Source organism: Plectropomus leopardus, chromosome 15, assembly GCF_008729295.1.
Source record: "Plectropomus leopardus isolate mb chromosome 15, YSFRI_Pleo_2.0, whole genome shotgun sequence".
Lineage (NCBI taxonomy): Eukaryota > Metazoa > Chordata > Actinopteri > Perciformes > Serranidae > Plectropomus > Plectropomus leopardus.
The window spans coordinates 8,425,119-8,452,088 of NC_056477.1; the positions used below are offsets into that span (position 1 = coordinate 8,425,119).

At 40.3% G+C, this 26,970-nt stretch overlaps 1 protein-coding gene across 5 annotated transcripts in view; it reads right to left on the reverse strand.

The window, feature by feature from the left end:
• akt3a (v-akt murine thymoma viral oncogene homolog 3a) overlaps window positions 1-26,970 on the reverse strand; it is a 73,061-nt gene that overhangs the window by 23,488 nt on the left and 22,603 nt on the right. For all 5 annotated transcript variants that reach the window (XM_042502237.1, XM_042502239.1, XM_042502240.1 and 2 more), the window contains exons 3-6: window positions 11,594-11,719; window positions 5,781-5,892; window positions 1,729-1,873; window positions 97-228 (exon numbers count right to left, since the gene is read on the reverse strand). In XM_042502237.1, the coding sequence (XP_042358171.1) occupies window positions 97-228; window positions 1,729-1,873; window positions 5,781-5,892; window positions 11,594-11,719 (515 nt within the window). The remainder of the gene's footprint in view (window positions 1-96; window positions 229-1,728; window positions 1,874-5,780; window positions 5,893-11,593; window positions 11,720-26,970) is intronic.

The window sequence follows — 26,970 nt, forward strand, 5'->3', positions numbered from 1 at the left end:
AACTTCATTTTCATGTAGAAAGGAAGTAAAAAAAAGATGTAAAGACTGATCAATACATGACAGCAAGACTGATCAATACATGACAGCAAGAATTACCTTGGCTATGATGACTTCCTTTTTAAGTATTTTCATGGCGTAGTATTTCCCGCTGGCCTTTTCTCGGACAAGAATCACTTTACCAAAGGTTCCCTTTCCCAACAGCTTCAGGTAGTCGAAGTCGCTCATTGTCTTCAGGAGGGAAACACAGAACGAAAGCCATTTATCTATGCTTCAAGTTTGACTATCAAAAATTTTGCTGATACCTTGCTTTGAGGAATATAATGTTTTCTTAAAAATGAAGCCAAAATTCTAAAATATTAAATTTTCTCTGAATGTAAAAAGCCAAAAACTAAATAAAATAAAGCCTTAAATTGTCAGAATTTGGATTATATAAAAAAAATTACTAATCTGACCAATGATCGCAACCTTCTGTACTTGAGAGATTTTGATACTTAGTGCTACGGACATATTTCCATCTGTACAAAGAAAGTATAGAGTCAACACCCTACCTAACAATGACAGAGCCCAGTGTCTAGTTTAGACTAAACAATATATTCCCGATTATAGCCCGACGTTACAACAATAGGCGTCTGCTGCTTCAATTGTATTACTCCCTGCAGTGTGGCATAGTAGACGACAACCTCACAACATCCCGACAGAAGAAGTAGCATGTTAGAATTTGTTTTAGCCTTCAACAATGTGCTCCAATGCAACCATGACTTTGACCACAAGAAGCAGAAACACTGTTGTACTTTGCAACTATAAACACGACAAAGCTAAAGAGGGAAGATGTGATGTATAAAAACGCTGCTGGTGGTGCAGGCGAAACTTAAACAGAGAAAAGGTCAGTTGTTTTTTCTTGTTTTTTAGGCATTTTTTCAGACACAAGACAGCAAGTATCACACAGCCGTTATTTCATTACACTCTTGGAGCAGCATGTTGTCTGTCATGTCTCTCGGCAAAGTCACTGCAAGATTTAATGACTTTATAATCACATAATCTGACACAGCGACCCCTGTAACAGACAAATATATTGTGTGGTCTGAACCAGGCATAAGCACGGTAATCATTGTTGAGTCCATAGCTCTGTTAGACAGTCCAAAAGTTCGTCCTTTAATAAAATATTGACAGCTGCTGGTTTCGAATGCCATGAAATTCAGCAGTGATGTTAATGGCTGCAGTTAGATGACATCTAAAATCTTAGTGATCCTTTGATATTTTATTCAGAGCAACTTTCATATCAAAACTCTCCCTTGATCAACCCTTTGGTCTATAACAAGATTTATGTTGAAAAGTCGATTTTTACTGCCTCACTCATATTTCTGACATTATGCACATAAATTACAACCCACAAAACCTTGGTGCAATGAACTGTGGAGTCTGCAGGGGTCTGTCGCTGTACTTAAGACAGCTTTGTTTACTTGATGCATCAAGCATACATTTTACACACGTGTAGCCTTTGCTTCTGATTTTTATGACCACTTCTACTTTCATTTAAACCATTTTACACCCTTATTGTAACAGAGGCTCTTTCATTAGTTGACACAAAACTGTGACTGCGAGGACCATTTTTGAAATTGCAAGCGGTCAAAAGTAATAACCCATTACATGACAATGAACAGCACAAGTGTAGTTGTAATAATTTGAGTTCAGGGAAGGTTTGTGTGTTTGTCTGTTGCTGTGTGTTACCTTGCGTTTGTGGTGAGTTGTGGAGATGTCCATCTCCTCCTCGACCATGTTGTCGATGTTGGAGGTGGGGCTGCACTGGATCCTTTCCTCCTCTTGTCTTTGCAGCTTGTCAGCCACCATCTGAATGGCCTCTGTCCACTCATCTCTGGGTTTAAACATACAAGATGAAGTTTAGGGAAAAAACAGTTTGTTTTTAGTTTTTACAGTTTATGTAGAATAAGCATGTCATGTTGTTTTAGATGGCTAATATCTATTTTACCAAAAAAGTTAAAACCGCAATGAAAATATATATAAATAGCGATTGGCTCCGTTATAAATTGAATGTTAGTTTGTAAATGCAGGCATATTTTATTATCTGAAATACTCATAAGGGCCCATTCTTGGGTTAACACACTGTTGGAGGCCCCACTCTGTGTTTGGGGGCCCTCCACCCCTCAGGCGTCCGTGCAACCACACTGCCTGCACAGTCTATATTTACGCCCCTGCGCTAAGGTGTTTTCAATTAACATAAACACCTATTTGTTCAACAGAGAGGAAACATGGTCAACCAGAGAATCAACCAAATGAGCAATGATCACGAGGCAGAACTAATGCATACCAGCCTGTGCATGTGTGTGTGTGTGTGTGTGAGAGAGAGAGAGAGAGAGAAAGTGTCTGTGTGTATGTAAATGTAAATGCACAGCCATGCATTAGAGGGAACAATGCATTGCTGTTTGCTAACATTGTTCCTCCCCATTGACTTTCCATTAGCGGTGCTGTTCAACATCTGTTGAGACAAACGGTGTGAGTTCGATTTTGTGTGTGTGTTTGTGTATGTATGTTTGTGTGTACTTTGTGTGCGTGACCATCATCTGTAGCAGGACGCCAGCCATGCATCAGGACGTGTGTATTTAACAATGATGAATAAGATGGTTTATAATCAAGGCTATAATCCAGGCTTCCCTCTGCTCTGATAAGAGAAGAGAGGAGATGACGAAGACTAGACCAAATGGGACTAAAACGGAACTATTATTATTATTAGTTATTTTTACTGTTTTATCAGTGTCCTAATATTGTTCATCTGTTTAGCTCCATATCAGAATTGCGTTGTTAATCAATAACATTTTCTAAATTTTAAGCTTAAAAGGAAAAATTTTGTTTCCTCAGGACTGAACTGGCTTCAGAAATCATTCTCCTTTGAATTTCCCCTTGCTGATCTTCACTCAAACAGTGTTAATCCCATGCTACTGTACATGCAGGGGTTACATGTTAGCAGAAAACACTAAAGAGCCCAAACTGAGGTGAACCAAAGATGATATTCAAATATTCAGAAATCCACAGGACTCCAGAGAAGCAAGTTGGGATTTAAGCTTGTGCACTTTTAAACACACTCACCCAGTGTAAGCTGTGAGGAGATCATGATGATGAAACCTGTTTGACTCCCAAACGATCACCCCTGTGTCTTTTGTTTTGTTTTGAGTTAGATGCCCATATGTTTCCTTGAGGGATCTGGATGAACATCCATCTGAACCTAAACAGAGCAGTGTGTTTTTAAGATCTGAATCCCTTTCTACTGCAAAGACTTCTGAATGTACCCTACACACTCCAAAACAAGGGCAAACTCAAGTTACACTCCATCGGCAACAATGGAGCACTCAATTTGTGGCATCCATGATGTGTGTGTGTGTTGTGTGTGTGTGTGTGTATCTACATGAAAAGCAATGGGAACTCTCTCAAGGTCAGGCAGCAGATAAATGCTCTCTCTCTTGGTTAGAGTGTTTTTTGTATAATGAGTTTTTTTTTTTTGCTAATGAGAGATAATGGGCCTGCCTACAGTCGGGCACCACGCCAACACGTGCCACCCTCTCTGCTCACGGCTGGGGCTGTGGTAGCTGGAGTCCTGCCAGCACTGGTACAGTACAACAAATACAGTAACACACATACACACACGCACACACACACACACACACACACACACACAGAGGCACAGACACCCAGTTGTGGCACACATGCTTCTTTCCAACTGACTGAAACATCAGTAGTCTGCAACACAAACACTACAACAAAACAAACACACATCTGGAGGCTGCAGTCGTCCACTCTTATATCTCATACACCTGAATTTACAAACTAATCAATATGGACTCATTAGTTTTATGCTAACTCTGAAATGTTTATTTAATTATCCGTAGGCAAAACTATTATAAAGCAACATATAACACAGACAAAGTTGGACAGACAGTTGCAGCACGCACACACACATTAAAACACACACAAACTCAAAGGATGCACAGAAGCATCTGTGGTCTTCTGGGCAAAGCTGTTCATTTTCTGGAGATAAACACCTCAGCTCCTCAGAAAGGAACTGAGCAGCTGGAGAATTTATGCCAACGCTACTTGAAAGGTCTCCTTTCCACTCTGTCTCTCTCACCCTCTCTCTTTCCCCTCACACACTCACACACATCGAAAAAACAAACACTCTACAGTACAAACCTCCTCACACATACCTCTGCCCTTGATGAAGCTTTTACCTGCATGATATGTGCTGACTTTAACATCATGGTCATTTACAAACTTTTAGATTCAGCAGCATGTTTATTTCTTTTCTCTCTTTTACCTGAAATGTAGGTAATTTTTTGGTATTTGTGTTACATATATGACATTTTTAAAATGAATTGATACAGAATTAAGTTTAACAATCCCACAAGGCCACAGTATCATTTAAAAATGCCTCGTAAAGTATTTAGAGGAAGAAAAGTCCGACTTTTAAAAAAGTGGTGTTTTTTCAAGGTCCAGTGTTTACAGTTCAGAGGGATATATGATATATATATATTGTATTAATTATATAATATATATTATATTCACCTGAAAATAAGAGTTGTCCTGTTTTCTTAACCTTAGAATGAACCATTTACATGTATATTCCTCTTTATTCCTCATCCACGGAGTCCACCATGTTTTACTGCTACGTTTAAGGACAAACCAAACACTGGCTCCAGATAGGACCATTTACTTTTTCCTGTTGGCCACTGTAGTTAGCAGCCCATCTATGACAAGCAGTGTCTGAAAAATACACGGAAAATCATGTGAGGCTGCTTTAGGACGGAGATCTACATGCTGTTTAACCTTGTGTTTGTGTATGCGTCCAGCTGCGTCATTTTTGTGTATATACTCGTCCATACGCGACACATGTTACTGGAGGATACCTCTAGAGGGCACACAAGAGAGTTCAGGCTGTATACAGCTACCGAATGTGTCACATAAAAACAACAGACATAGCGACACTCAAGGAGGTTACTATCATGTTACTGCTGACATCAAGGCAGAAAAGGCGACAACGTTGGTGGTGCGTAAGGACTCTAAATCAAGCCCATCGGTACAATGGAGAGTACGTGTCTCTGTAATCCCCGCTGCTGTGTTTACTCTGTCACATGTGCTCTGCCTCTCCACTGCACCTGCTGTTTATATACATACTGCATTTATTTTTGAGGACGCGCACAGCCGAGGTGCCAAACTGACGCTAGGGACGTGTGGCAGCCATCATGTGTACGTGTAGTTAACAGTAAGTATTTCTCTGGCCTTACATAGTGTTTCAACCAGTTTTAAACACCTGGTGCATTTGTTTTGGGAAGAAGAGACTTCAGCTCCAGGTGAAAACCTCCTGGACACCAGAGAAATCCTAAAAGGGAGTTCACGCTTAGCACATAAAAGTTTTAGCTGCTTGCTATCTGAAATCCTCATCACTGGATACTACTAAATTCTACACACTTTTCCTTTAACAGGCAGGTTTAAGTTTTAACGAGTTTAAATGCTAATTTTCCATCCAGACTGCTGCTGTGAGAGAAATGTCAGACACATCTTAGCCGTAACCTGTACATAAAAAGCTTATTTTTACTTCTGGCGTTATAGAAAGCTCTGCCTTAATTATACTGGCAATATTTACATTTGAGACAAACTCTCATTAGACAGATTCAGGGGGACACAGTTTCCACAAAGGAAAACATCCTTGTTCAATAAGTTCAACCACCATGAACTGCAGGACGCTCTAAGAACTGAGTCTTTAGAGAACTGACCTCTCGTCAGGCGAGTCCACATGGAAGGTCCTTTCGATGACGGTGGTCCACTGGAGGCAGCGTATGATGAAGGTGTTTGGCTTCGGCCTCTCCGTCTTCATCAGCTGACATTCTGAAACAGGCAGCCAGAGAGACAGTGTGGCCCTCTCAGTACAATTACAACAATGTTTCTGCACATGGAAGAGCTAGAAGCTTCACATTGTAATGTCTTTGCATCTATGTTGAAAGCAGATCTATGAGTAATTAAGTGTATTTGAGTGTGTAAAAGTTGAATTTTAAAATCCTAACCGATTTTGAAAATTGGGTTGCATCACGTGCATGAAAATTTACAGATGCTCTTCTCCTCATCTCAAACATGCATACACTATGAGATTTGAACATCATGACACATCAGGTGAGATATTAAGACTATTGTTCCTGAGGCATGAACGCAGAATGAGGCATGAATCTCACTTGATCTCATAGGGAAGCAGATGTAAAAAAAACAAAGACAGAAAAGGTGTAACAACTTGCTGTAATGTTAACAATGTTATGTAATCAGAGCATCTAAATCAGAAGAAGGCCAAATAAGTCTAGATGGAAAAATGGTTGGGGAGCTGCAGTCAACACATGTTGTTTATTCTTCAGTGAGACTTGGAGGAAAGATTTTAACTGTCAGTTTTAATATCTAACAACAGTGGTATGCCAGCTAATGTTAGTCTCAAGGGCGAGAATGTTTACTGTTGCTTGGAGACACCATCAGCTACTCTGCATGATATAATCCTAACCCTAAATATCTAGATTTTAAATCCTCAATATCAAACATGTTTGAAATTATTGAGGCAGCTCTGATGAGTCTGTAAGTAGTTGGGGAGGCTTAAGACTGAATCTGTTGACCCCTCACATTGTCCGATAATCTGGGCTGGACATCAGTACTAACCAGTGTCCCAGACCATATTTCTTCTACAATTGTTGGGAGGGTGAATCTGATGAAACTGGCCCCAAACTCCAGTAGACGGAGCCCAGCTTAAGGGGTTTGTCAATGCCTTTTGGGCCGTTTTTTGGTTATCTCCTCTTCTTTTATCCAGTTATTGTTGCATTTTCTTGTACTCTATTCATCATATTCTTCACTACGTCCTGCATGAATATGAATGCTAAACTCATTGAAGTTACTTTTAATACAACAATTAACTTTGGTTTAACAGAATCTGAGCAAAGTCAGATAACTCCCCTTTATAATAAAAGACATTTTGAAATGTCGGAAAAGCAAATCATAAAATAAAGGTAAATAATAAAATTTAGCTGCTTCAGTTTCATCGTCCTGGTATTGTGCACGCTGGCTCACTGGCTTACTGGGACTCTGGAACAGAACAGAGCCATTGCTAATGGTAATAGTAAGACCTTTGCTTTTCCTACACTGACAATTTTTATTGTATGTTTATCTTTCTGCTGTGAAAAAGACCTGTAATAAAATAATGAATCCTATGTCTTGAACTTACAACACTTAACTGTAGGATGAAGAAAAGATGCAGCTTAGTTTGAATGTTTTTCGTTTAAAAATAGGCGATAACTTCAGCCACTGATGACTCAAATAAAGGTGCTTTCTTGTGCCAAGGGATATTATGTGTTGCAGCACATACGCATCTGGCGAATATCCGAAGAGACACATTTCTGTGAGAATGGGCAATACAGTAGGCCATTATTACACAAATGCATAATACAGTACACAAACGCAGAAACGTACGCACACATAGCCAGATGGGGCTGTGAGCTTGCTGTGGGAAGGAATGCATCTTCATTGTCCCTCAGCAGTCTCTCTGGTTATTGGGGACAAGAGCTGATGTAAAAGAGCATAATGATCCATCTTCCATCCTCTCATCTCCCCCACTTCTTCTTTGTTCTACATACATCACCCTCTGTTTCCCCTCTCCCCCTCTCCCCCTCTGTCTCTCCTCCACTCCTTCCCTCTCCTCTCTGTCCTCGGCTATCCCTTTTTCCAATTACTTTCTGTTTAAGTGTGGCACAGCACAGCACGTCATGGCTCAGCCTAAATATAGACAGGAAGGTTAATGACACCACCAATCAGGTCGTACGCAAGGCAGACTTTCAATGTAAATTCACACACACACACAAAGAAGAGACTACCTGACTCGTGAACATGGCCCGCTGTGCTGCCAGAAAACAAGGTCATGCTATGGTTGATGCCAAAACACACACACACACACATACACGGACACGCACTCACACAAACACACACGTAAAAGTGATATTGAAGTTTGAATGTTGGCTGAAATGGGGTTGTGTGCCACAGCAGGCAATTGTGAAATCTGTGTAGCAGTTTAGTGGGTGTATGTGAGTGCACGCATCAGTCTGTGTGTGTGTGTGTGTGTGTGTGTGTGTGCGTGCGTGTGCGTGTGTGTGTGTGTGTGTGTGCGACAGGCTTGTATGTATGAGTCCCTCTGCAGGGAACAGGCCTGTACCATCTCTGTTCCATCTGACCACTTCTGTTGTTCACACACACATAAACACACACACACTCGGGCACACACAAATAAACAAACACACACACACACACACACACATGCTCACACACTCACACACACACGCCACCTGGCCTCCCAGCTTTGGGCAACAGATGTGGCAGTGCCAGTGCTGTGCCAAGCAGCCGGGGCCGGATGTATGGCCTGGCTTGTCCTCCTCACAAACTCTTTTCCTCTCCCCTTTTTCCTCGTTCTCCAATCCTGTCTTCGTCTCCTCCTCCCTGTCTGTTCGGCGCTGATGATCCTCCTCTCCTCCCTCACCCTCCCTTCGTCTCCCCCCATATTTCATCCACAAAAAGCCTCACTCTCCAATCCCTCCATCCCTCTTTCCGTCTCCCATCCGTTGCTCTCCACCCTAATCATCCTTCCATCTCTGTCCTCTCTCCTCTTCCTCTCTCCTCCCCACGTCTCCAATTTTCTCTTCCTCTGCCCCCTCCGATAGACTCCCATCGCTCATTCCCGTACTTGTCCTCCCTTCCGGACTCCTATCTTTCTTTCTCCTCCTCCGTCCTTTGATGTACCATTCTTTATCGTTTTCTCTGAGGTATCAGCTCGTATTCTACCATTCGTCATCATTTTCTTTGCTGTTTTCGCCCTCATCACGCACCTATTCTCCTGTACTTGCCTATCGTCCCCTCCATCACAAAACCTCATTGCACTGCTCTGCAGATATATTCACATAAACTTGATTGTCTTTCCAGTTTCATTTTGTTCAATTTAAAAGTGATTGACGATATGTCTGAATCTAAGGTCCTGTACAGTATTAAAACTATGAACTGATGCAAGTAAATAAAGTGGAATCTGCATCTGAATTTGGGCCAAGAGTTGAAACACCGGTTTAGCACTTATCAGATTATGTCCATGTATGACACAGAGTAAACAACTACACATCATGCATCCATTTATTAATTAAGAGACATATGCTGTATCATATACTGGATGGTTTATCTGTTTTATCCAGCTCAATCTCAGATGCCCATCTGCCAATACTGCGGATGTGTTTTTGTTTTAACATTTCTAGAAAATCAAATAATTAAATAATCCTGTTTACTTTTCAAAATTTAAGCAACTCAAAAAAAGTGAATGCAGCTGTTAGGCTTTAGCACTTAGTGACAGGAACCGGTCTTTATTGATAGTATTTATCAGTCAAACTAATGTTATTTGTTTGTGTGATTAAATTTGCTTACCTTACCTCTCTCTTTTGAAGAAATTTGTTAATGAATCTAATTGAGGTGCTTAGCCGAAAAAGACAGTATGACTATATACGAGGGGTGAGGATGTTTTGCATGGCAATATTGTATCGATACACAGACATTAAACTGTTGGTAGTCCACTAGGGTAATAAATGAATTGCTTTGTCCAATAGATACACTTTGCTGTAATATAAATTATTAAGATGTTTTGTATCTTAAAAATAAAAGTTATGTCAGCCTAAATGTCAAAGGCCGTTCCAGAAGTACTTTAAGTTAGTATGTCTGATCATGAGTGAGGCGTATGAGTGATTATGGGACACTGTTGTGACCACTGTTTTATTCAAGTCCAAAGCTGAACCCCTGGAAAGCCGACACAAACTTTCATTAACAATCTGCATTTAGTGTCTGAACAATGAGGGTTGATGGTGGTGGTAATGAGACTATGAGACATTAAAATTAATCTTGTTAACTCATTAGCTGGTTAATTACACATGTCAAAGACGCTGTGGAGCTTGTTAACCAGGTGCAGACAGATGATAGACTGATAAATGGTTAATTAGAGCCCTCGGTGAATTCTGTAAAGCATACAGACGCTGTGAAGACTGATGAGTGGCAATATGTTTTAACACGCCACGAGTGAAACTGATGCAATAACTGTTGTGCCATTTCACCATGGCGCTGTGTGATGAAACCACAAGACCGTTTCAGCAACATCTCACAGCAATTTACGAGATAGAGGTGATTTGCATTGGCATTTGAGAAATATAAAAATATAATCAATTAGAGGATACAGGCTATCATATGTCGTTCAACTGGAAGATGTGGGTTAATGTCCCTACTGAAGCGTCCTAGAGCAGGACACTGATTCCATAACACCTATAGAGGTTCTGCTTTCAGCTGAAATGTTCCCTGCAGGAGCTAATTACAGCAGGTCTCACAGATTAATCAGCATTGTTAATTATGAGCCTACAGAGAAGGACGCGGTGAACGTGGTTGCGGTATGTACGTAAAAGCTGCAGGTATTTGGACACATTGCTACTACTCTCTTAGTAAACCTGCTCACAGTTTACATTTTGACAGGGTAGCAAACTGTGAGCAGAGAAAAACAAAAACTACGAGATGCACCTAATTAAAGCATCAGGGGCCTCTTTATAGAATCTAAATTTATCTCAATTTATATTGACATTTGGGTTTTTGGTAAACACATGAAACCTTTTTCCTAACTGCATTGAGAAGAAAATCTTACCCTATTTTAGGATAGGAATTTAGTTGCCATAGCACCATCCTAACCAACAAATGTAATTATTGAAAATCTAATTTCCCGAACCATACATGCATTAATGGTTATACAATGACTACGAAGACTATTAATTTTGAATATGATCACCATGTAACATCGGCTCTGGAAAGGCCGACAAGGAGCTCTGATGCTGTCTGCCAGTGGTTGTACAGATCACAAATGCACCTAATTCTTATGCTGAGGGAGTCTTTCAGACTGAGTTTGTTTCTGTGTGTACATTCTTAAGACATTACTGGATGAGTGCAGATTGTAGAACTGAATTTATAGTTACTGTTTAAGGTTTCTTTCTTTTTATTATTTTTTAGAATTGAAAAACCCAGTGTTTTAAATAATTGTTGCTATTTCCTTCCACAAAGTCTGAATAGAAGGATAGAACCAGAGAGTATGAGCATGATCAACCATGATTTCTCCACACTCCCTCCAGCAGCATAGCGGAGTGCCAGTTTGTTCAGACTTCTATTTGGGAGTGATGAAAATGTGAATCAGAGCTAAGATTTTTTAAGATAGGATAGGATAGGACAGGACACAGTCATGAGTTTAGGAATTAATTCTGCAATAGGAAGATAGGACTCAAACTCTTAAAAATGTTAGATAGGATAACATGTTAGGATGTGTTTTCTGCAATAAGGCCCCAGGATTAACAACTGCATCCTTCAAATGGGAATCTGTACGCATGAGGTGTTCAGACAGTGTTTTCCCCACTCTACATTGCTGCTGTCTATGACATAAAGATATAATAGGATTTAAAGCACATTGCAAAAAGGCTATGTTTATATACTGTATGTGTGGTAGGTAACGTACTTGCTACAGAGAAGTTATTTAGGGGGTACGGCAGGTCTGCATCCTGAGGTTTCTCTTTGTAGCCGATGAAGGAGCCATCAGTCTTCAACAGGAAGTAACGCGGCCGCCAGTTCTTTATGTATTCACCTGAAGAAAAAGACAGATGCAAAAAGGAGGAAAATTTTAGCAAAATATGTTGAACGAGACACAAATTCAGAGCAGCAAAGATGATGCTGCAGGCAGTCGGAGTTATGATGATTATGTTGATCATGATATATGGATGTATTAATAGCATTAATGTTGATGATTTTAAATACAGATTTTATTCCCCTGATGGATGAGAGCCTGTCTGCTGAACTCTCATCTGTCCAAAGGATATCACACACACACACACACGCGTGCACACGCGCAAACGGTATCTCTATGACTCTCACAGTGCTTGCCAGATTCAGATCGGATTATCATGTAAAAAATGACAAAAACATGTTTACCAGCACAACAAGCAAACTATCCATGCCAGAAACATCATCTGGCTGATACATGGGCAGGTGTCGAGGTGATGACCCCTCACACACATATACACACAAACACATGTATGAACTCACAATCAAATCTCACACACACATACACAAAAACCACTGGTCACTATCATAGAGGGGAAGAAGAGGGATGAGATAAGATGACATGAGATGAGATACGATTACACATCGAGAATGACCCTTCTTAGACGGCAGCAACAAATAACAACATCTGCTGAGCAGCTGGTGGCTGAGTATTACCCAACTGGCTGGCACAGACTGGCACTAAGGTGGCACCACAGCTTTATCAGATGACCCACTGCAGGATTACACCAGTGTCAAACATTTCAACACCACCGAGGCGGATAACACTCACTGGAAACAGCATGGATACACACATGGATTAAAGTACACACGTGTGCAGATTCACACATAGCTGGATGAGAACGACCAGTATGTATATGGAGATGAAACTGTGTGTGTGCGCATGCAGAGCGCATGGCAGAAGTAATACTGAGACACACACAGCACTGATGAAAGAAACTGACAATCTCAACACTTTCCAAAGCCGGGAGCTGTGTAAACATTTCACTTTCTCATTTCAAACAACAGAAATAAAAACCACAGAAGGACACAAATGTTTTCTACCTCACAACCCCTTTTAATTAACCAGCCGTTCCTTGACATGCACACACATGTACACACTTTCTGCAGACATACTCATAAACAATGATGCATTTGTGCACTCATAAACAAATAACAGGCACACACAGACACACACACAACAGCTCTGATCACCTTTTTTAGGCTAATTCACTGGGAGAGGAGAATAGGCAGTGTGTGGATGGGTATGTGTTCTATTTGTGACATCCATTTGAAGCGGAAATGACAGCAGGCCGTGCTCGTTAACACGTCGCAGAAAAACACCTGCTCCGTCAAAGGGACCATGCGACTGCGGGGCCTGCCGGTACCTCTGGGTGCTGCTAGTGGTGGAGGTGTGTGTGTATTTGTGTGTGTAGTGGTGGGGGTGGGGGGGGTGGGGGTAGCGGCTGATTTGAACCACCACACAGGGACAGAGAGACACAGATAGACGGATAAGAAAATGCTGTTGGGTGCCAGTGCGTCATCAGGATTACCAATCACACCTCTCTCTCTCTCTCTCTCTCTCTCTCTCTCCTCGCTCGGTCTCTATTTTTCTCTTTTTCACAAATCCACCCACTCTCCCCTCCTCTCCCATTTCCTTCTCCTGTTCTTTCAGAAACAAAGCATCTTCTTTGGATCACTTGCTACTGATAAACAGAGCGCTGTGAGAGGGGCTGAATGGGAGGAGGGATGGAGAAAGGCATAAGAAAAAATATAAAGAAAGCAAAGCAAAAAAAATGGAGAGGAAGCAGGTTGTAAGGAAGCAAAAAAGAATAAATCACTAATTCTGACCAAACCTATACTGTTTATAAAAGAAGGGATCAGCTTTGCATTTTGATGTGCATTAGGGGTTTTTGCTTTCCTGGAGAGAGCATGAATGTTAGCAAGCTGACTGAGCTTCAATTGCACATGAAAAACTGTGAATTAATGTCCTTAACACAAAAGCTTTTTTTTTTTTTTTAAGATAATTTTTTGGCCTTTTTGCCTTTATATGATAGGACAGCTTTAGCATAAATAGGTATAGAGAGGGGAAGAGGTTGGAATCGAACCCACAGCCACTGCAGCAAGGATGTAGCCTCTGTACATGGGGTGCCTGCTTCATCAGCTGAGCAACTGGGCACCCCAGAACCACAGTTTTTATTTAAACCAGAACTACAGGGGATTGACATAAAGGGTGCATTTCGATCACCTTTTAGTTCCCTGCAGAGAGGACTAAAAGGGGAACTAAAAGGAAACTAAAAGGGACAGGGAATGTTCTGCACAGGGTATTTAGCCACGTTGAGTATGAAGGAGCAACAAGCAATGCTCAAATGGAACAGTGAACTTTGTAGGGGAGAAGTGGAAATATTCATCAGTTTGCTGGAAATTGACAACTAATATTACCCATCAGTCATAGTGCTTGACTGGAGCAGCTGATGTGACACCGTTTAACATGATTTAACTCAAGGAAAAAATGTTTGTTGCCTGTGGACCCATAGCATTGTTATTTACTCGAAAAGCAGTGTCTTTTTCTCAACACTCTAATGACATGCATGGGTATTCTTTCTATGACAGCAATGTCTTGACATTAAATTTGCAAGGAAGGTAGGTACCAAAACACCTAAACATGAGAGGGCTGACTGCACTGAGTGACTGACTGGCAGCGGTTCTAGCATGAAAGGTTAAACTTTTGCTGCGGTTCGGCCTTTCGTTCATACAACAACGCGGTTTGAGGGCCATTCTCATCTAAATGTGGCCTCAGTGTCCTATCAATTTGCTCCCACACAGGTGACTTTCTGTCTTTGTTGTGATCATTTCTTGCTGATTTATCATACAGCTAGGGATAGTGACAACACCTTCGCCCTTCAGTTCAGTGATTTTCAACCATAAGCACTTGCAGCGGCTGCACAAAAAAGCCAGAGCGCCCTGAAAAAATATGCTGGGCGCAGCACTTTTTCTTTAGGTGGCTGCATATCCCCTCTCCTCATGGGGAACAATTGAAAAAAGACACTGGCTCTCAGAAAAAAAAAAAAAACTACAAGTGCTACAAGTAAAATGATTATTTGAGCCTACAGTGCTTTTTTTTATTTAAGTGTGAATTCACTACAAAAAATAATTAAAATAGTTTTGCTTTATCATTTCATCATATATAATAAACTTACTGTGAAACCATGGTCAACCATGACACCGCCCATATTCTACGTGTTATTTAAAATGTTCACAGTAGCAGCAACAGATATCTGAGGTGTTTATTATGAGGGTAAAGCAAAGATGAAGTGATGTCAGTGTTGGTGATGTTGCAGGATGTTTCTAATTGGGGACGTTCTGGAAAGAAATTCCTTTAACCAACATCCTCTGAACAGGGAGCAGGGAGTGCTGCTTATGTGCACCGTAGAACAGAGTACAGCTAATGAAATGCAAGCCAATAAATCATCTCTGAAACAAAGTTTGTAGAGACTATATCAGAAAGGTCATAGTTCAACTTTGTAGAACAGTTCAAGGCTGTAATTTGTGGCGTTGGTGAACTTGATTTCATTCTTAAGCATCATACAGGTGTTTATGTTATTGCTTTCACAACAAACAAAACATTTGACTAATAAAAAATGGAATGATGATTATGAAAACTAGTTGACCTGGAAAAGAGAAACTCTGGTTAACTTCAAAGTGGATTGGAAAAAAAGACGTATTGACTGACAAAATGGACGAGGATAAAGAGAAAGTTAAACTGATAAAACTATTACAAACTGGCAGTGATGACTGGCTCGCTGGTCCAAGTCCAGTCATTTCTCTGAGTCAGTTTCCTGATGAAGTGTCCAACCAATGGAAGCCTGTGGCTGGCCACTTCATCGCTCAGCTGTCCAGTACAACCGAAAACATTTAAGCAATCCTTCTGGCCGGGCCTAGACGGCGTGTATGTGTGCATGTGCGAGTGTGTGTGTGTCTGCGCGAGTGTGTACACGTCCGCTGGGGGGCGGGGGAGGGGGCAGCCAGGGGTGGCACAGACGGAGAGAGGAGATGGACAGTTGTCCACACATGCCGTTCCAAACAAACACAGGCACGCCGCGCGCACACACACACAAACTAACACAATTCTGTTTCGACCGTTCCAATCCTCCGAATGATCCAATGGTGTTCTGTCAAGCTATCCCGTCTTGGCCCTGCCTGTAATGAGTCCAGCGAGCTCTCCCACTCTGGACAGCTTGTCTGGGGAGCCACATGTCTCTAGTTTGGACTGCTGGAGAAAACAGAACAGCCGGTCTCCTTCCCACACCATCTCTCTCGGACTCCTCACTTCAGTTTCATTTAGTTTTCTGCACAACTTTACTTTTCCCTTAAGGCCAATTAGTAAATACTACTCTATGCAGCGCTTAAGACAACAGGACTCTCTTGTTCCTTGTTAGAACAACAGGATATCAGTAATACAGGACAACGTGGGTGATTTGAAAGATCTTAGGAACAGAGGATATTTAGGCGGCAAAGATTTTGAAGTGTATTTAAATTCTGTGCTAAATTTGTTCAAAACACAGACTTGTGCAGTAGATCTGCAGTGTTCTTTTAAATCTAACTTTTCCTAAGTGGATGTATAGTTGTTTATACTCCCTTTGTCTTGTATTGTAAGGAAATTATTATATAACACTGTGACTTATTCAAGGGGAGAAAAATAATTAAAGATGTAACAAATAAGTTACAATCACAGCAGTCAAGTGTTTAATTAAAAAAGGGACTGGTGAAAACAATGTGTAAGGTGGCAAACTTTTCCCAAGTCTCTACCCGTCAAGATCTTTTCTGCTTTTTTGGGTCGAGCCACAAACAAAGGATTAAAAACTAAACTAGACTTTTTAAAAAGTTATTTTGGAATTTCTTGGAGAAATGAATCTTGTTGGCACACTTTCGAGTTGCAGCTTGTGGATTTAGCAGTAAGAGGCAGAGATGAATCAGCTGTGACTGTGCCCGTTCCAAGCTTTCTGATTGGACAATTACAACAACGCACTGACTAACTGTCACTCAATTAGCGCACTGATTAACTATTCATTTCAGGACAGAGGGGGAAAGAGGAGAGAATGAGGGAGAGAAATGCAGACGGACAAAATAGGAGACAGGTACAAATGGTAAGGCTGAACTTCAGCCAGCAAAACTGAAATGAGACACACAAACTTGCACAAACTTCCCAGTCTCTCCGTCTCGCACTCGCTCCTTCAGGACTCCAGCACACCTCTGCTCTCCTGCTCTGCCGGATGCCACGCTTCAGCAGAGAACGAGACAGACGAAAAGCAGGAAAAACCTTGATGACAATTAAATAAATAACTCCATAACTATGTGAGCTCACCAGCCATTTGTTAATCAACCCAAACAGGGATTTAATTTAATGCTTTGGCCGAGGCTGGAGCTGATATGCAGATGGCGCAGAGACGGGGCTGTGTGACTGGCGCTCTGGGAGCTGGAGGGGTGGCGGGTGGTGGTGTATAGAGGTAGGGGGGGAGGCGGATGGAGAGGGTGGAGGGGAGGTTCTGCCACGTTCCAGCACATACACAGCAGCTCACCAGCAGGGAGAGGAATGTGTCGTCTGGCCACATAACAACACACACACATACTCGCTCTCACACACACACACACACACACATTCAGTGCTCGGAGCAGTAACACAGAGTGTTGGCTGTAATGGGACAGAATAAATAACAAGTTTACTGACCAAGTGACTGAGTAGGCGGCTGGTTGGTTGCAGACTGATAAGCCGACTGACCACAGAAAAGACAACAGGTTACTTCGCTCACCTAGATGTTGACAGGCAGATTAAAAGTGTGCTGACAAGTTACAAAACTACACTGTTTTAGAGATGAAAAATCTGATTAATTGATTGGATGATTGGAAGAACGGTTGTCAAAAATATTGATAAATTGATTATGAATATTTGAAATGGTTTTAATACTAATTCTCCACAGTATTGGTACACCGGTACCAGCTACTCTTTCTCACATTCAGTTATAGCCCTGTTATACTTGATTTTTAAGAAAAAAAAGTTGCATGCCCTAAATGACACTTTTCTCCTGTGGTGTCGACAATGATATTGAATATTGATATCTTCTGAAGTATTACACTGAAATGACAATACCGGTTTAAAGATAATGCACCAACAGTTTTGCTGATAGATTTAGTCAAAAAAGCTACAACAGCTGGTTTTTGCTTCTAAAGTGCAACAATTTTCCGTCTTTATCTTTTAGACATCCTTTTATTTTGAATGTATTGGATATCTTTGACTGTTGATTACACTTAAGATAAAATTGATACATCATTATATTGCGATATTTTGTGTGGCAATACTGTATCAATACATGGCAGCCTAGTAATTTGTTTTTAAATTAAATAAATGAGTAATACTGCAAATACAAATTAAACTTTGGTAGCCTAGAATGATGAAAGCAACTGCTTTTCAGTCATATTTTGCTGCAGTGTAAATGATTAAAGTGAGATGAAGAGACTGAAAACTTTATCTTATTATAACTTATTTTATCTTCACCTTACAGAAACAGATATTGACTAAGTTTGGGGATACATTTTTTAAATGAAAAGGGTTTTAAATCACAATATATTTTATAGCAAAACTCAACATATTGCAAGATGTTTAGAATCACAATAATATTGTAGAATCATGATAATATTGTAATATCGATAGTATAATAAGGCCTCTGACTATCTCCCCTACTGCTGATGACATAAGTGACATAAAGTTGTCTCACTGAGCTCTGGGAACTTGTCAAAAGCACTCTTCACTCTTCTCGGACATTTTAAAGACCACACAGTTAACAGATTAACAGAGGATAAAAAACAATAATAATTCCAGTTGCAGGCCTATCATGTTTCAACAGCATTATCATAAAAAAAAGTTTCTCAACTTTGTCATATGTCCAGTAGAATTCAACTTAAGTAAGTAAGCTACAAGTATGACAGTAAATGTTATCTTGTTGGCAAAGGCAAAGTTCAATAAAAAAGCATATCTCTACTGCACCATCGAACAGCTGCAGTATGCAGTCAAACTGACGGGCGGTTTTAAGCTGAACTGATTGGCCGGCTGCTTGAGCTGATCTCCTTACATTCGAAGGTCAAAACACCTCCAGACACAACAGCTTGGGGATGGGCTTCATGTGTTTGTGTACTGTATGTGGGAGTATTAGCTAAGTAAAAGCAGTAATATGCAGGGAGGATGAAGAAGAGAGATTAGCTTAACATCAGGCAAGTAAGTAATGGGTAAAGGAAGTGAAGTAAAGGGGGATGTGTACTGTGGGTTATGAAAGTGGGGAAATGTGCAATAAGATGCTTGAAGAAGACATCTGTCTGAGGGTCTGTCCATGAGCGCTGGAAGCAGCCAAGACCACGTGTTGCAGAGAGGTGCACAGGACACTATCAGTAACTCTTATGAAATAAAATGAATAAAACTCATAAAAAACACTTTAAAAAGTCTTTTTGCACAATCAGCAAGTTATTTCACTGTGCATGTGTGCTTTTACGGGGATACGGCTGTGTGCGTGACCCCGACCCCAGCAGTTCTAACTCCAGTCTGCTCAGACATCTTAAGGCAAGTCCAGGCTCTTTAAAGCCAATCCACTTACAGTGCATTAGTCTCATTACCACATCGGGACTGGACTGGTGTTAGTGTGTGTGTGTGTGTGCATGAGTGCTTTAAATACTGACACCTTCACTGACGACATAAAACCTGTAAAAGTTCAGGAGGCATTTATGCCGCTTGCGTAATGATCACACAAGAGTAGGCTGAGGGGGAGAAAGATTCGAAGAATCAAAGAATTAAATTCAGTTTGAAGCTGGGGCTGCAGCTGGGTTTAAAGGTTCAGAGCTGGAGTAATTGTACATGCCTTTGGCACAGGCTGAGGAATGAGACGATGTGGATGGCTACTGCAGCCTGAAGATGAAGAAAATGCAAGAGTGAAGGACAAGGGAAAAGGGAAGGGCTGAGTAAGAGACAGAAAGAGTCTGAACAGCAGAGAAAGAGAGCAGGTCTCAGTGTATGCAGGTAACCCTTTGAAACCTGAGTAAATGGCTTGATTTCTTTCAAAAACATGGGAAAAAGGCAATGAGCAACTTGAGTAGAAATTATCCAAAAATTAGCAAGAAATTAGTAAAAAAAAAAAAAAAAAAAAAAGGGCTGAAAATTGGCACAAACAGGGAAAATACTTGGAAAAAAGCTTAAGCAGTTAAAATTCTGTAACATCATTTTCAATACATAATAATGATAATTATCAGTGTAGCTGTCTTTTATTTCTCCCCCACATATTTTAACATTTTCAGCTAATTTCTTGCATTTTCAGTGATATTTGTTGCCAATTTGCTCAGAAATCAAGCAAATTTGTTCAGTGTACAAAGGTTTAACCACTTGTGAAAGGTGTCGATCCACATTTCAGAGGTTGAAAGCTGTGACAATGACAGAGAGCGGGGACAGGGCAGGGCAGCCACAGGGCGGCCAGATTGAGTGGAAACCCATGGGAGTGTGGCCATCCCTGGGGGGCCACTAGGAGATTTCACACAGCCAGCTGCACACAGCCAGCACCTCCTGGTACAAACACACACACACACACACACACACACACACACACACAGACACACACACACACAATCGTGCGCGCATTCATGCATGCTGCCCTGGTGCCCCTCTGCTCCCCCAGCTGGTACAGAAGGAGTCACATGCACACACAAACACACACACACACTGACAACATATTTTAGGGTTTAACAACACAAATTACTAAAAAAAAAGCACAAAAATCTTTTTTTTAATGTCCCCTTTCCTCTTCTTCTCCTGTGTGTTTTTAAGGTATCCTTTTCCTTTTCTCCTGCAGTACCATTACAGTCCAGTAGATGGTGGTGGCTCCCTGGAGCATGGTGACCACCGCTGTGATGCTGACACAGAGCTGAAGACTTACTGACAGACATACCACAGCCCCGACGCCTCACATCCTAGTCCCTCATAGGAGCACTGGTGTGTGAGCGTATGTACGCAATATATATATATATATATATATATATAAGATATAAGATAGGGGCCATGTGTGTAAGTGTCAGTTGGTGTAAGTGTGTGTATTTATGCATGCAGGCATTCAGTCACATTAAATCTGTCCATGTGTATGTCTAAATTGTGCATGGATGTTAGATCATGGTGGAGTGAAGAGGGTCAAGGTGGGGGAGCGGGGTCTGTTGCTTCCTAAAGCACCCTTGGATTAGTGCAGTGTTAGCATATTAGCATCTTAGCTGGAGGGCTGCTGCTCACCGCCACCTGTGCCAGACAGGAGGCTGTGGCTGCCCAGCTACCACCCCCCACCCACACATACACACTCACTCATATAATGTAGATACACACACACATGCACACAGTGTGCGTAGGTGAAGGTCACTTAGCTGCAGCAACTCCAAGCTTACTGTCTTAATTCATTACTGTAACTACTTTATCTGCCTCCTTGCAAGCTGTATATTAGGTCTTTTTTTCTGTCACATTAACATATATTACCTTCGCCTTATTTTCAACATATTCAAGGCCAAAGGCCAGCAGGTTGCGCATTTTTGTGACATTATGAACTAAAGGTAGAGATGGTAGATTACATGAACTTTTAATGCATAATGTCATTACATTAAGCTGGTACACAGCTATCGTTAAGGAATAAGGAACTAAGAGTGAACGTAACATACATAGTAGGGGTCGACAGATTATCGTTATTGGGGTCAATATTTGGTATGTTTCTGATTATCAGTATCTTATTGATCACCGATAACATGAATTAATTAAAAAGTGCAAAGAAACCTCAGGGTGCAATTTTTATTTACTGATTTTCTTATTCAAATTTTCACTTGGCTATAAAAAAAGTTGCTGGGCATTTCATATATGTATATGATGTTGAAAGTTTCAGTTTTGATTAAATATTTGCTAAAGGCATATAAACAAAGTTTTGCATTGGAGTTTCTTTATATTCCAAACTGTGAATATTGACAGAAAGATTTTCATTTTTATTGTTAATGCATATCGGTTCCAAATAACAATTATCGGTCTCATTGGTATTAGCACTGAAAAACCAATATCAATTGACCCCTAATACATAGAGTCATATTGTTGATTGTAACATTAGTTCTGATCTTGGATCAGCTGGTGTATCCCCAAAATCACATCAACTATTATGCCTGAGAGACAAAGTTGGCCAGAACTGAGCTCTATGCCCAGATAATTTAGGATTATACCACTTACTTTCAGAAGTAATACAATTTTGTACCGTTTCACGTTGGCAAGTCAGGTCAAAGTGCACAATTTAAGGCTGCCAAATATTTAATTTAATTATTTTTGTAAAAATACACCTGATGTTTAATACTAATACATTTAATGTTTGTTTAAAGAGTCTTTTGGAACAACACGCCAGAAAGCAAAGCATCCACAGATGCATCTTCACCATTCACTAGAATTGGATTTATGCAGATTGAGGCCCTGTTTCAACACCAAGTAACATCAAAGAAGAATATACCCAAGGAGACTGTTGAAATTCAGAAAAACATTAAAGTCAAGTTTTCCTTCTTAATGTTGTAATTCAAAGGATTTTCCGATGGCCCCTCTGCCCTTTTTGTTGAATTCCTGCCCTGTGCTTTTCAGTTTGCAGAGGCTCGTCGTGTGAAGCAGGACCATTAGTGGCAGGACTCACACCTGTGCCCAGTATGACCTCCTGTACAGTAGCTCCTAATTCATATTTGTTTGTCACAGTCTAAGAGCAAAGCTGTGACAGCTTCAACCATAAGGTCATGAAGATCTGATAGACCAAAAGCTCAACTAAAGTGAAACACTGCACAGACATTAGTGTGCAGAATAATTTTCTACCAGCTGCAACCACAATAAAATGAAGCTAAAAGTGTACGCAATGAAATTTTTGAAAAAGACATGGAACAAGAGTAGTCAAGGTCCTGTCCTTGATGCTAAAAAAAGAGAAAAAGGAATGAGACTGACTGTCAGTTTAAATCTTTTATAAATACGTACCAATTGACGTCATATGCTCATTGTTACCGACTTATTTTCAGGGAAAGTTGCTGTAAGCTGATAACTGGTAACTGATGTTATGATTTTATTGCATGATGATGTAGTGACAGCATCAGTATGTAATGACATCATCACATTACTCAAATTGATAGGCCATCTCCGCAAAAAATCTGATTAGAAATTTGTTAATTTGTTTTTTTTTTATGATCAGATATCTTTATTTTTAAACATGACACATCAGGGGTTTGTTTTTTTGATATTTTTCTTCTTGTGCAGTAAAACCAACTGTAAAATGAACAATCGTAGTTGGCAGTTTTGTGCACCTTATTGCTTGTTAGGTAACACAATAACTACATAAACATCAAAGTATCAAACCAAGACATTAACAATTACAGCTATCAAGCTCATACAAGGTGTGTTACAGTTTGTTTTTTTTACTTTCTTGTTACCTAGTAAATCTTCCCTTTCTGAACATTTACAGTTATCTGTTTTAAGCAGTAAATGTGTGCATTTTAGTGTTTAAGTATCATTTCAAAAGTTACATTTTTTGCAAGGGTCTTTTGAGGGGAAAAAGTTGCCAAGATAGTCTGAAAGGCTGCTAAATCTAGCAACAAAATTGGCCTGCATATGCTACAGGTCAAAGAGTCAAGCGTAAATTGTAGCTATAAAGTAGGAGGCATATATAACATTATTATTATCAACCAGACGAAGTAAACTCAGGTTTAAACCCTATAAAACAGCTCAGTTAAGATTGTCTATTTCCCATCTCCAAACATTCATCCACCCACGCACACATAAAAGACACACTCAACTACCAAAGCATAACATGCCACTGAAAACACAAAGACGGATCTGTTTGGATGTCTTCTAGCATGTCAAGAAGGTAAAAATACAATCGGAGCTAACCAGTACAAAAATCCCTTGCGTTCAAACACTCAATAACATTAGGAATGCCATGCTGCTTGTGTTGAGAACGTAGTGGATCCAATGTGATTAGCAAAGGCACACACAGCCAATGAGCAGGCTAATCAAATTGCATTGATTGCTGGTACATTGCCTCTTCTCTCTTCTCTCCTTTGGACGGCATTGTGTGTTGGCAGGATTGATTTCTTCATTTAGTTTACGTCCTTGAATTTCACATCAAATGGAGTTTGTTTCCAAAATGCTATATATCCTTAGCTAAAGTATAGTATAGTATATATATAGCTATAGTTCAAATCACATTACAATCTACAACATATATTTGTTGAAGTGCCATTACTTTAAATCAAGGACAGAAAATAATTTTTGGAATTTAGTTCACTCATTCTTAAGAATTGGGACAAGACCTTATTTTTTGGTTTTTAGATTTTTCTGGGAAAATATACTTTAAAACATCAAATTTTGTACTATTACGCCCAGTGTTTCATTTTTTTTAAAATAGCAAATATACTGGATGTTGGAGGTAACATCTCATGGAGTTGATATACTACAGACTTGACAAAAGTGAAATATTTATTAATTTCACTGCAGTTGTAGTGAGTTGGCATTTTCTTTCTAAATGCTAATCAAAATACTCATTTCTAACCCATATTTCATTTTTAGTTTTGCAACAGAGTTGACATGTTATGTTTTGGGACACAAATAATAGAATTCTTACCATACAGTAATGTACCATTAATTTTAGATTTTGGAGGCTTTTAACACATTTTTTAATTGTTTGAAATTGTGAATTCTATTCTGCAAAGGGGTGTTTTCTAACAATAAAATTTAAAATATGAGAGCAGATCAGAACATTTTATAAATCATATTTTTTCAAACATATAAATCCTTTTTTAAAATAAAACTTTAACCCCCAAAATGCAATTAGTTTGTTTATAAATTAGAATTTTGAGGTCTTTTTGGTCTGACATAACTCTTTTCCAATCGTCAGGAATGGGCGAATTAATAATTGTTGCCTGTTTTCTGTTTGTGAGTACCTCTGTTTACGTACTGACATGACTGTCATAATAACAACACTACAAATAACTTTACTCATTAACCTCTTTTTTCCATTTAGTAATCCTTATATTCATATCGTGCATCTAATCACACAGAGGGTTTCTTTGAGGTTCCCCATTTAAATCTGACATTCATATTCAAATTTCTATTCCTTTCCTTTGCCTAATTGGATGTAAAACCATCCAATCAGAGGAATGGAGTACGGCAGCTGGACCAATCAGTCACTGAGGATAGCTGCCGATCAGAACGAGAAGGGGAGGGTCAGGAGACAGACACAGCTGTCTTAACTGCTGCCCACAACAGACAGGCAACAAGGACTGTGTGCATGTCTGTGTGTGTGGATGGGGGACCTTAACCAGCCCAACCCTGACCAGTTGAGCAGTGGTGAACAGGTGCAATGCTTTGTGCGTGTGTGTGTGTGCGCGCATCACTATTATTCCAGAGTGGTTGGCTCTGTATTATTAATTCAGAAATGCTGGGCTGGGGCTGGGGCTGTGGGCGGCAGCTGGCGTTACATGTGCATGTGTGGACAACATAAGACCCCCCTGGTCTTTTGTGAAGCCCCCCCGCCCCCTCCTTCTTTCCTAGAGCAGCGGAGAGGCATTGTGCTGTACGTCTCCCTGTCTGCCTGTAAAGTTATACATGTGCATGCGCTCACACACACAGTATACTCTCTCAGCACACAAGCACACACACTGGAGCACAATGGCTCAGCCCAGCAGGCAAGAGTAAACAATCAAGTACTATATCCCCAACTACTGTCAAGTGCACCCTTTCGGCCCAAATACCCCCCCCCAAACACACACACCCCCTGCCCCCCCCCCCCCCCCACACACACACACACACACACACACACACACCAGCCCAGCCGTGCCTTGTTCTAAAGGATTCATTCATGTGTTACACTGAAGGGCCGACAGTAAGTGCTCTCCACCTCACTAACTGCTGCTCTCTGCTCTGGCTACCTGTCTGTCTGTCTGTCTCTCCACCTGCCCATCTGTACTTCAGGGTGCATCCATAGTGCAACTCAAGATAACTTACTTTATAACTTTTGTTTGTGTGCGCCAGTGATGGAAGAAATATTTAGATCCTTATCAATTATTTGTTGCTGCTGTACTTGCATAAAGTGTTTGGCAATTTAATTTATAACAAATATCATATTTTATCAACCCTTATGTTTTATATGTAAAGATCTTAATTTGTAAAGTAACTAAAGCTGCCAGATAAATGTAATGAAGTAAAAAGAACAGTATTTCCCTCTGAAATGTTGTGCAGTAAAAGTATAAAGAAGCATGAAAATAAAATACTCAAGTAAAGTACAAGTACATCAAATTCATACTTAAGAACACTACTTGAGTAAATGTACTTAGTTACATCCCACCACTGGTGTTCACAGGATAGGGCAATGCCAACCACAGTGCGACACCTCTATCTGTTCATGAGTTTCAAGCATAATGTTTGTTAGAAGGAAGAAACAAAGGCACAATCATGTTTGTAAGCACAACATTATAAAAAGAAGCAAGGGGCAAAACACAGCCTCAACCGTTTCCCTCACAATCAGTCATGCTCCATCGAGCGTAACAGAAATGCCTAAGTTACAGAGACTCGAATCATATTTATTCTGGCTCATGTGCTGCTAAAAATCCCTGATGCCTTACAAAGAAGACCAAAACACTGTCCAATAAAAGAGCTACTTGTAAGCCCATGCAACTTTGTTCACAGGATGCTGTTTGCCTGTGATGAGGTGGTGTAATGTCATGAACTGCTGTAGAGTTTGCACTCAAAAAATCACAGTGTGATTGCAATTAGTGACTGCTTGCCTGTCTGTCACACTCGGAGGTGGCAGACAGCTCTAAATGTCAGTCCATCTCAGGCAAACACTCTTCTTCCCTGAGAGCTGGTGTTTGTCATGTTGCAACGTCTGTTTGTCTAAGAGGGTGTTTTTGACAACGTGTCCACCTCAGCTGGCTGACATCAGGCACTTGAGGCTCTGAGACTTTCAAAAGAAACAAAGATTACTATGGGTGTATGTTAAAATCAGTATAAAGACTGAAAAAAAAAAAAAAAAACGTTTATATAAAAGAGTGAAATACCTTTTTCAAAATAATCATTAAATTTTTTCAACTGCATAATTCTTGTTTTCTGTATAATTCTAAAAAATAACTCACAACTAAAGCACATAACTGATTTTGTCAGTCATATTCACCATCAGGAGCTGAAAAACGCAACTCTCAAATTTTGTAACGGAATACCCAGACTACAGA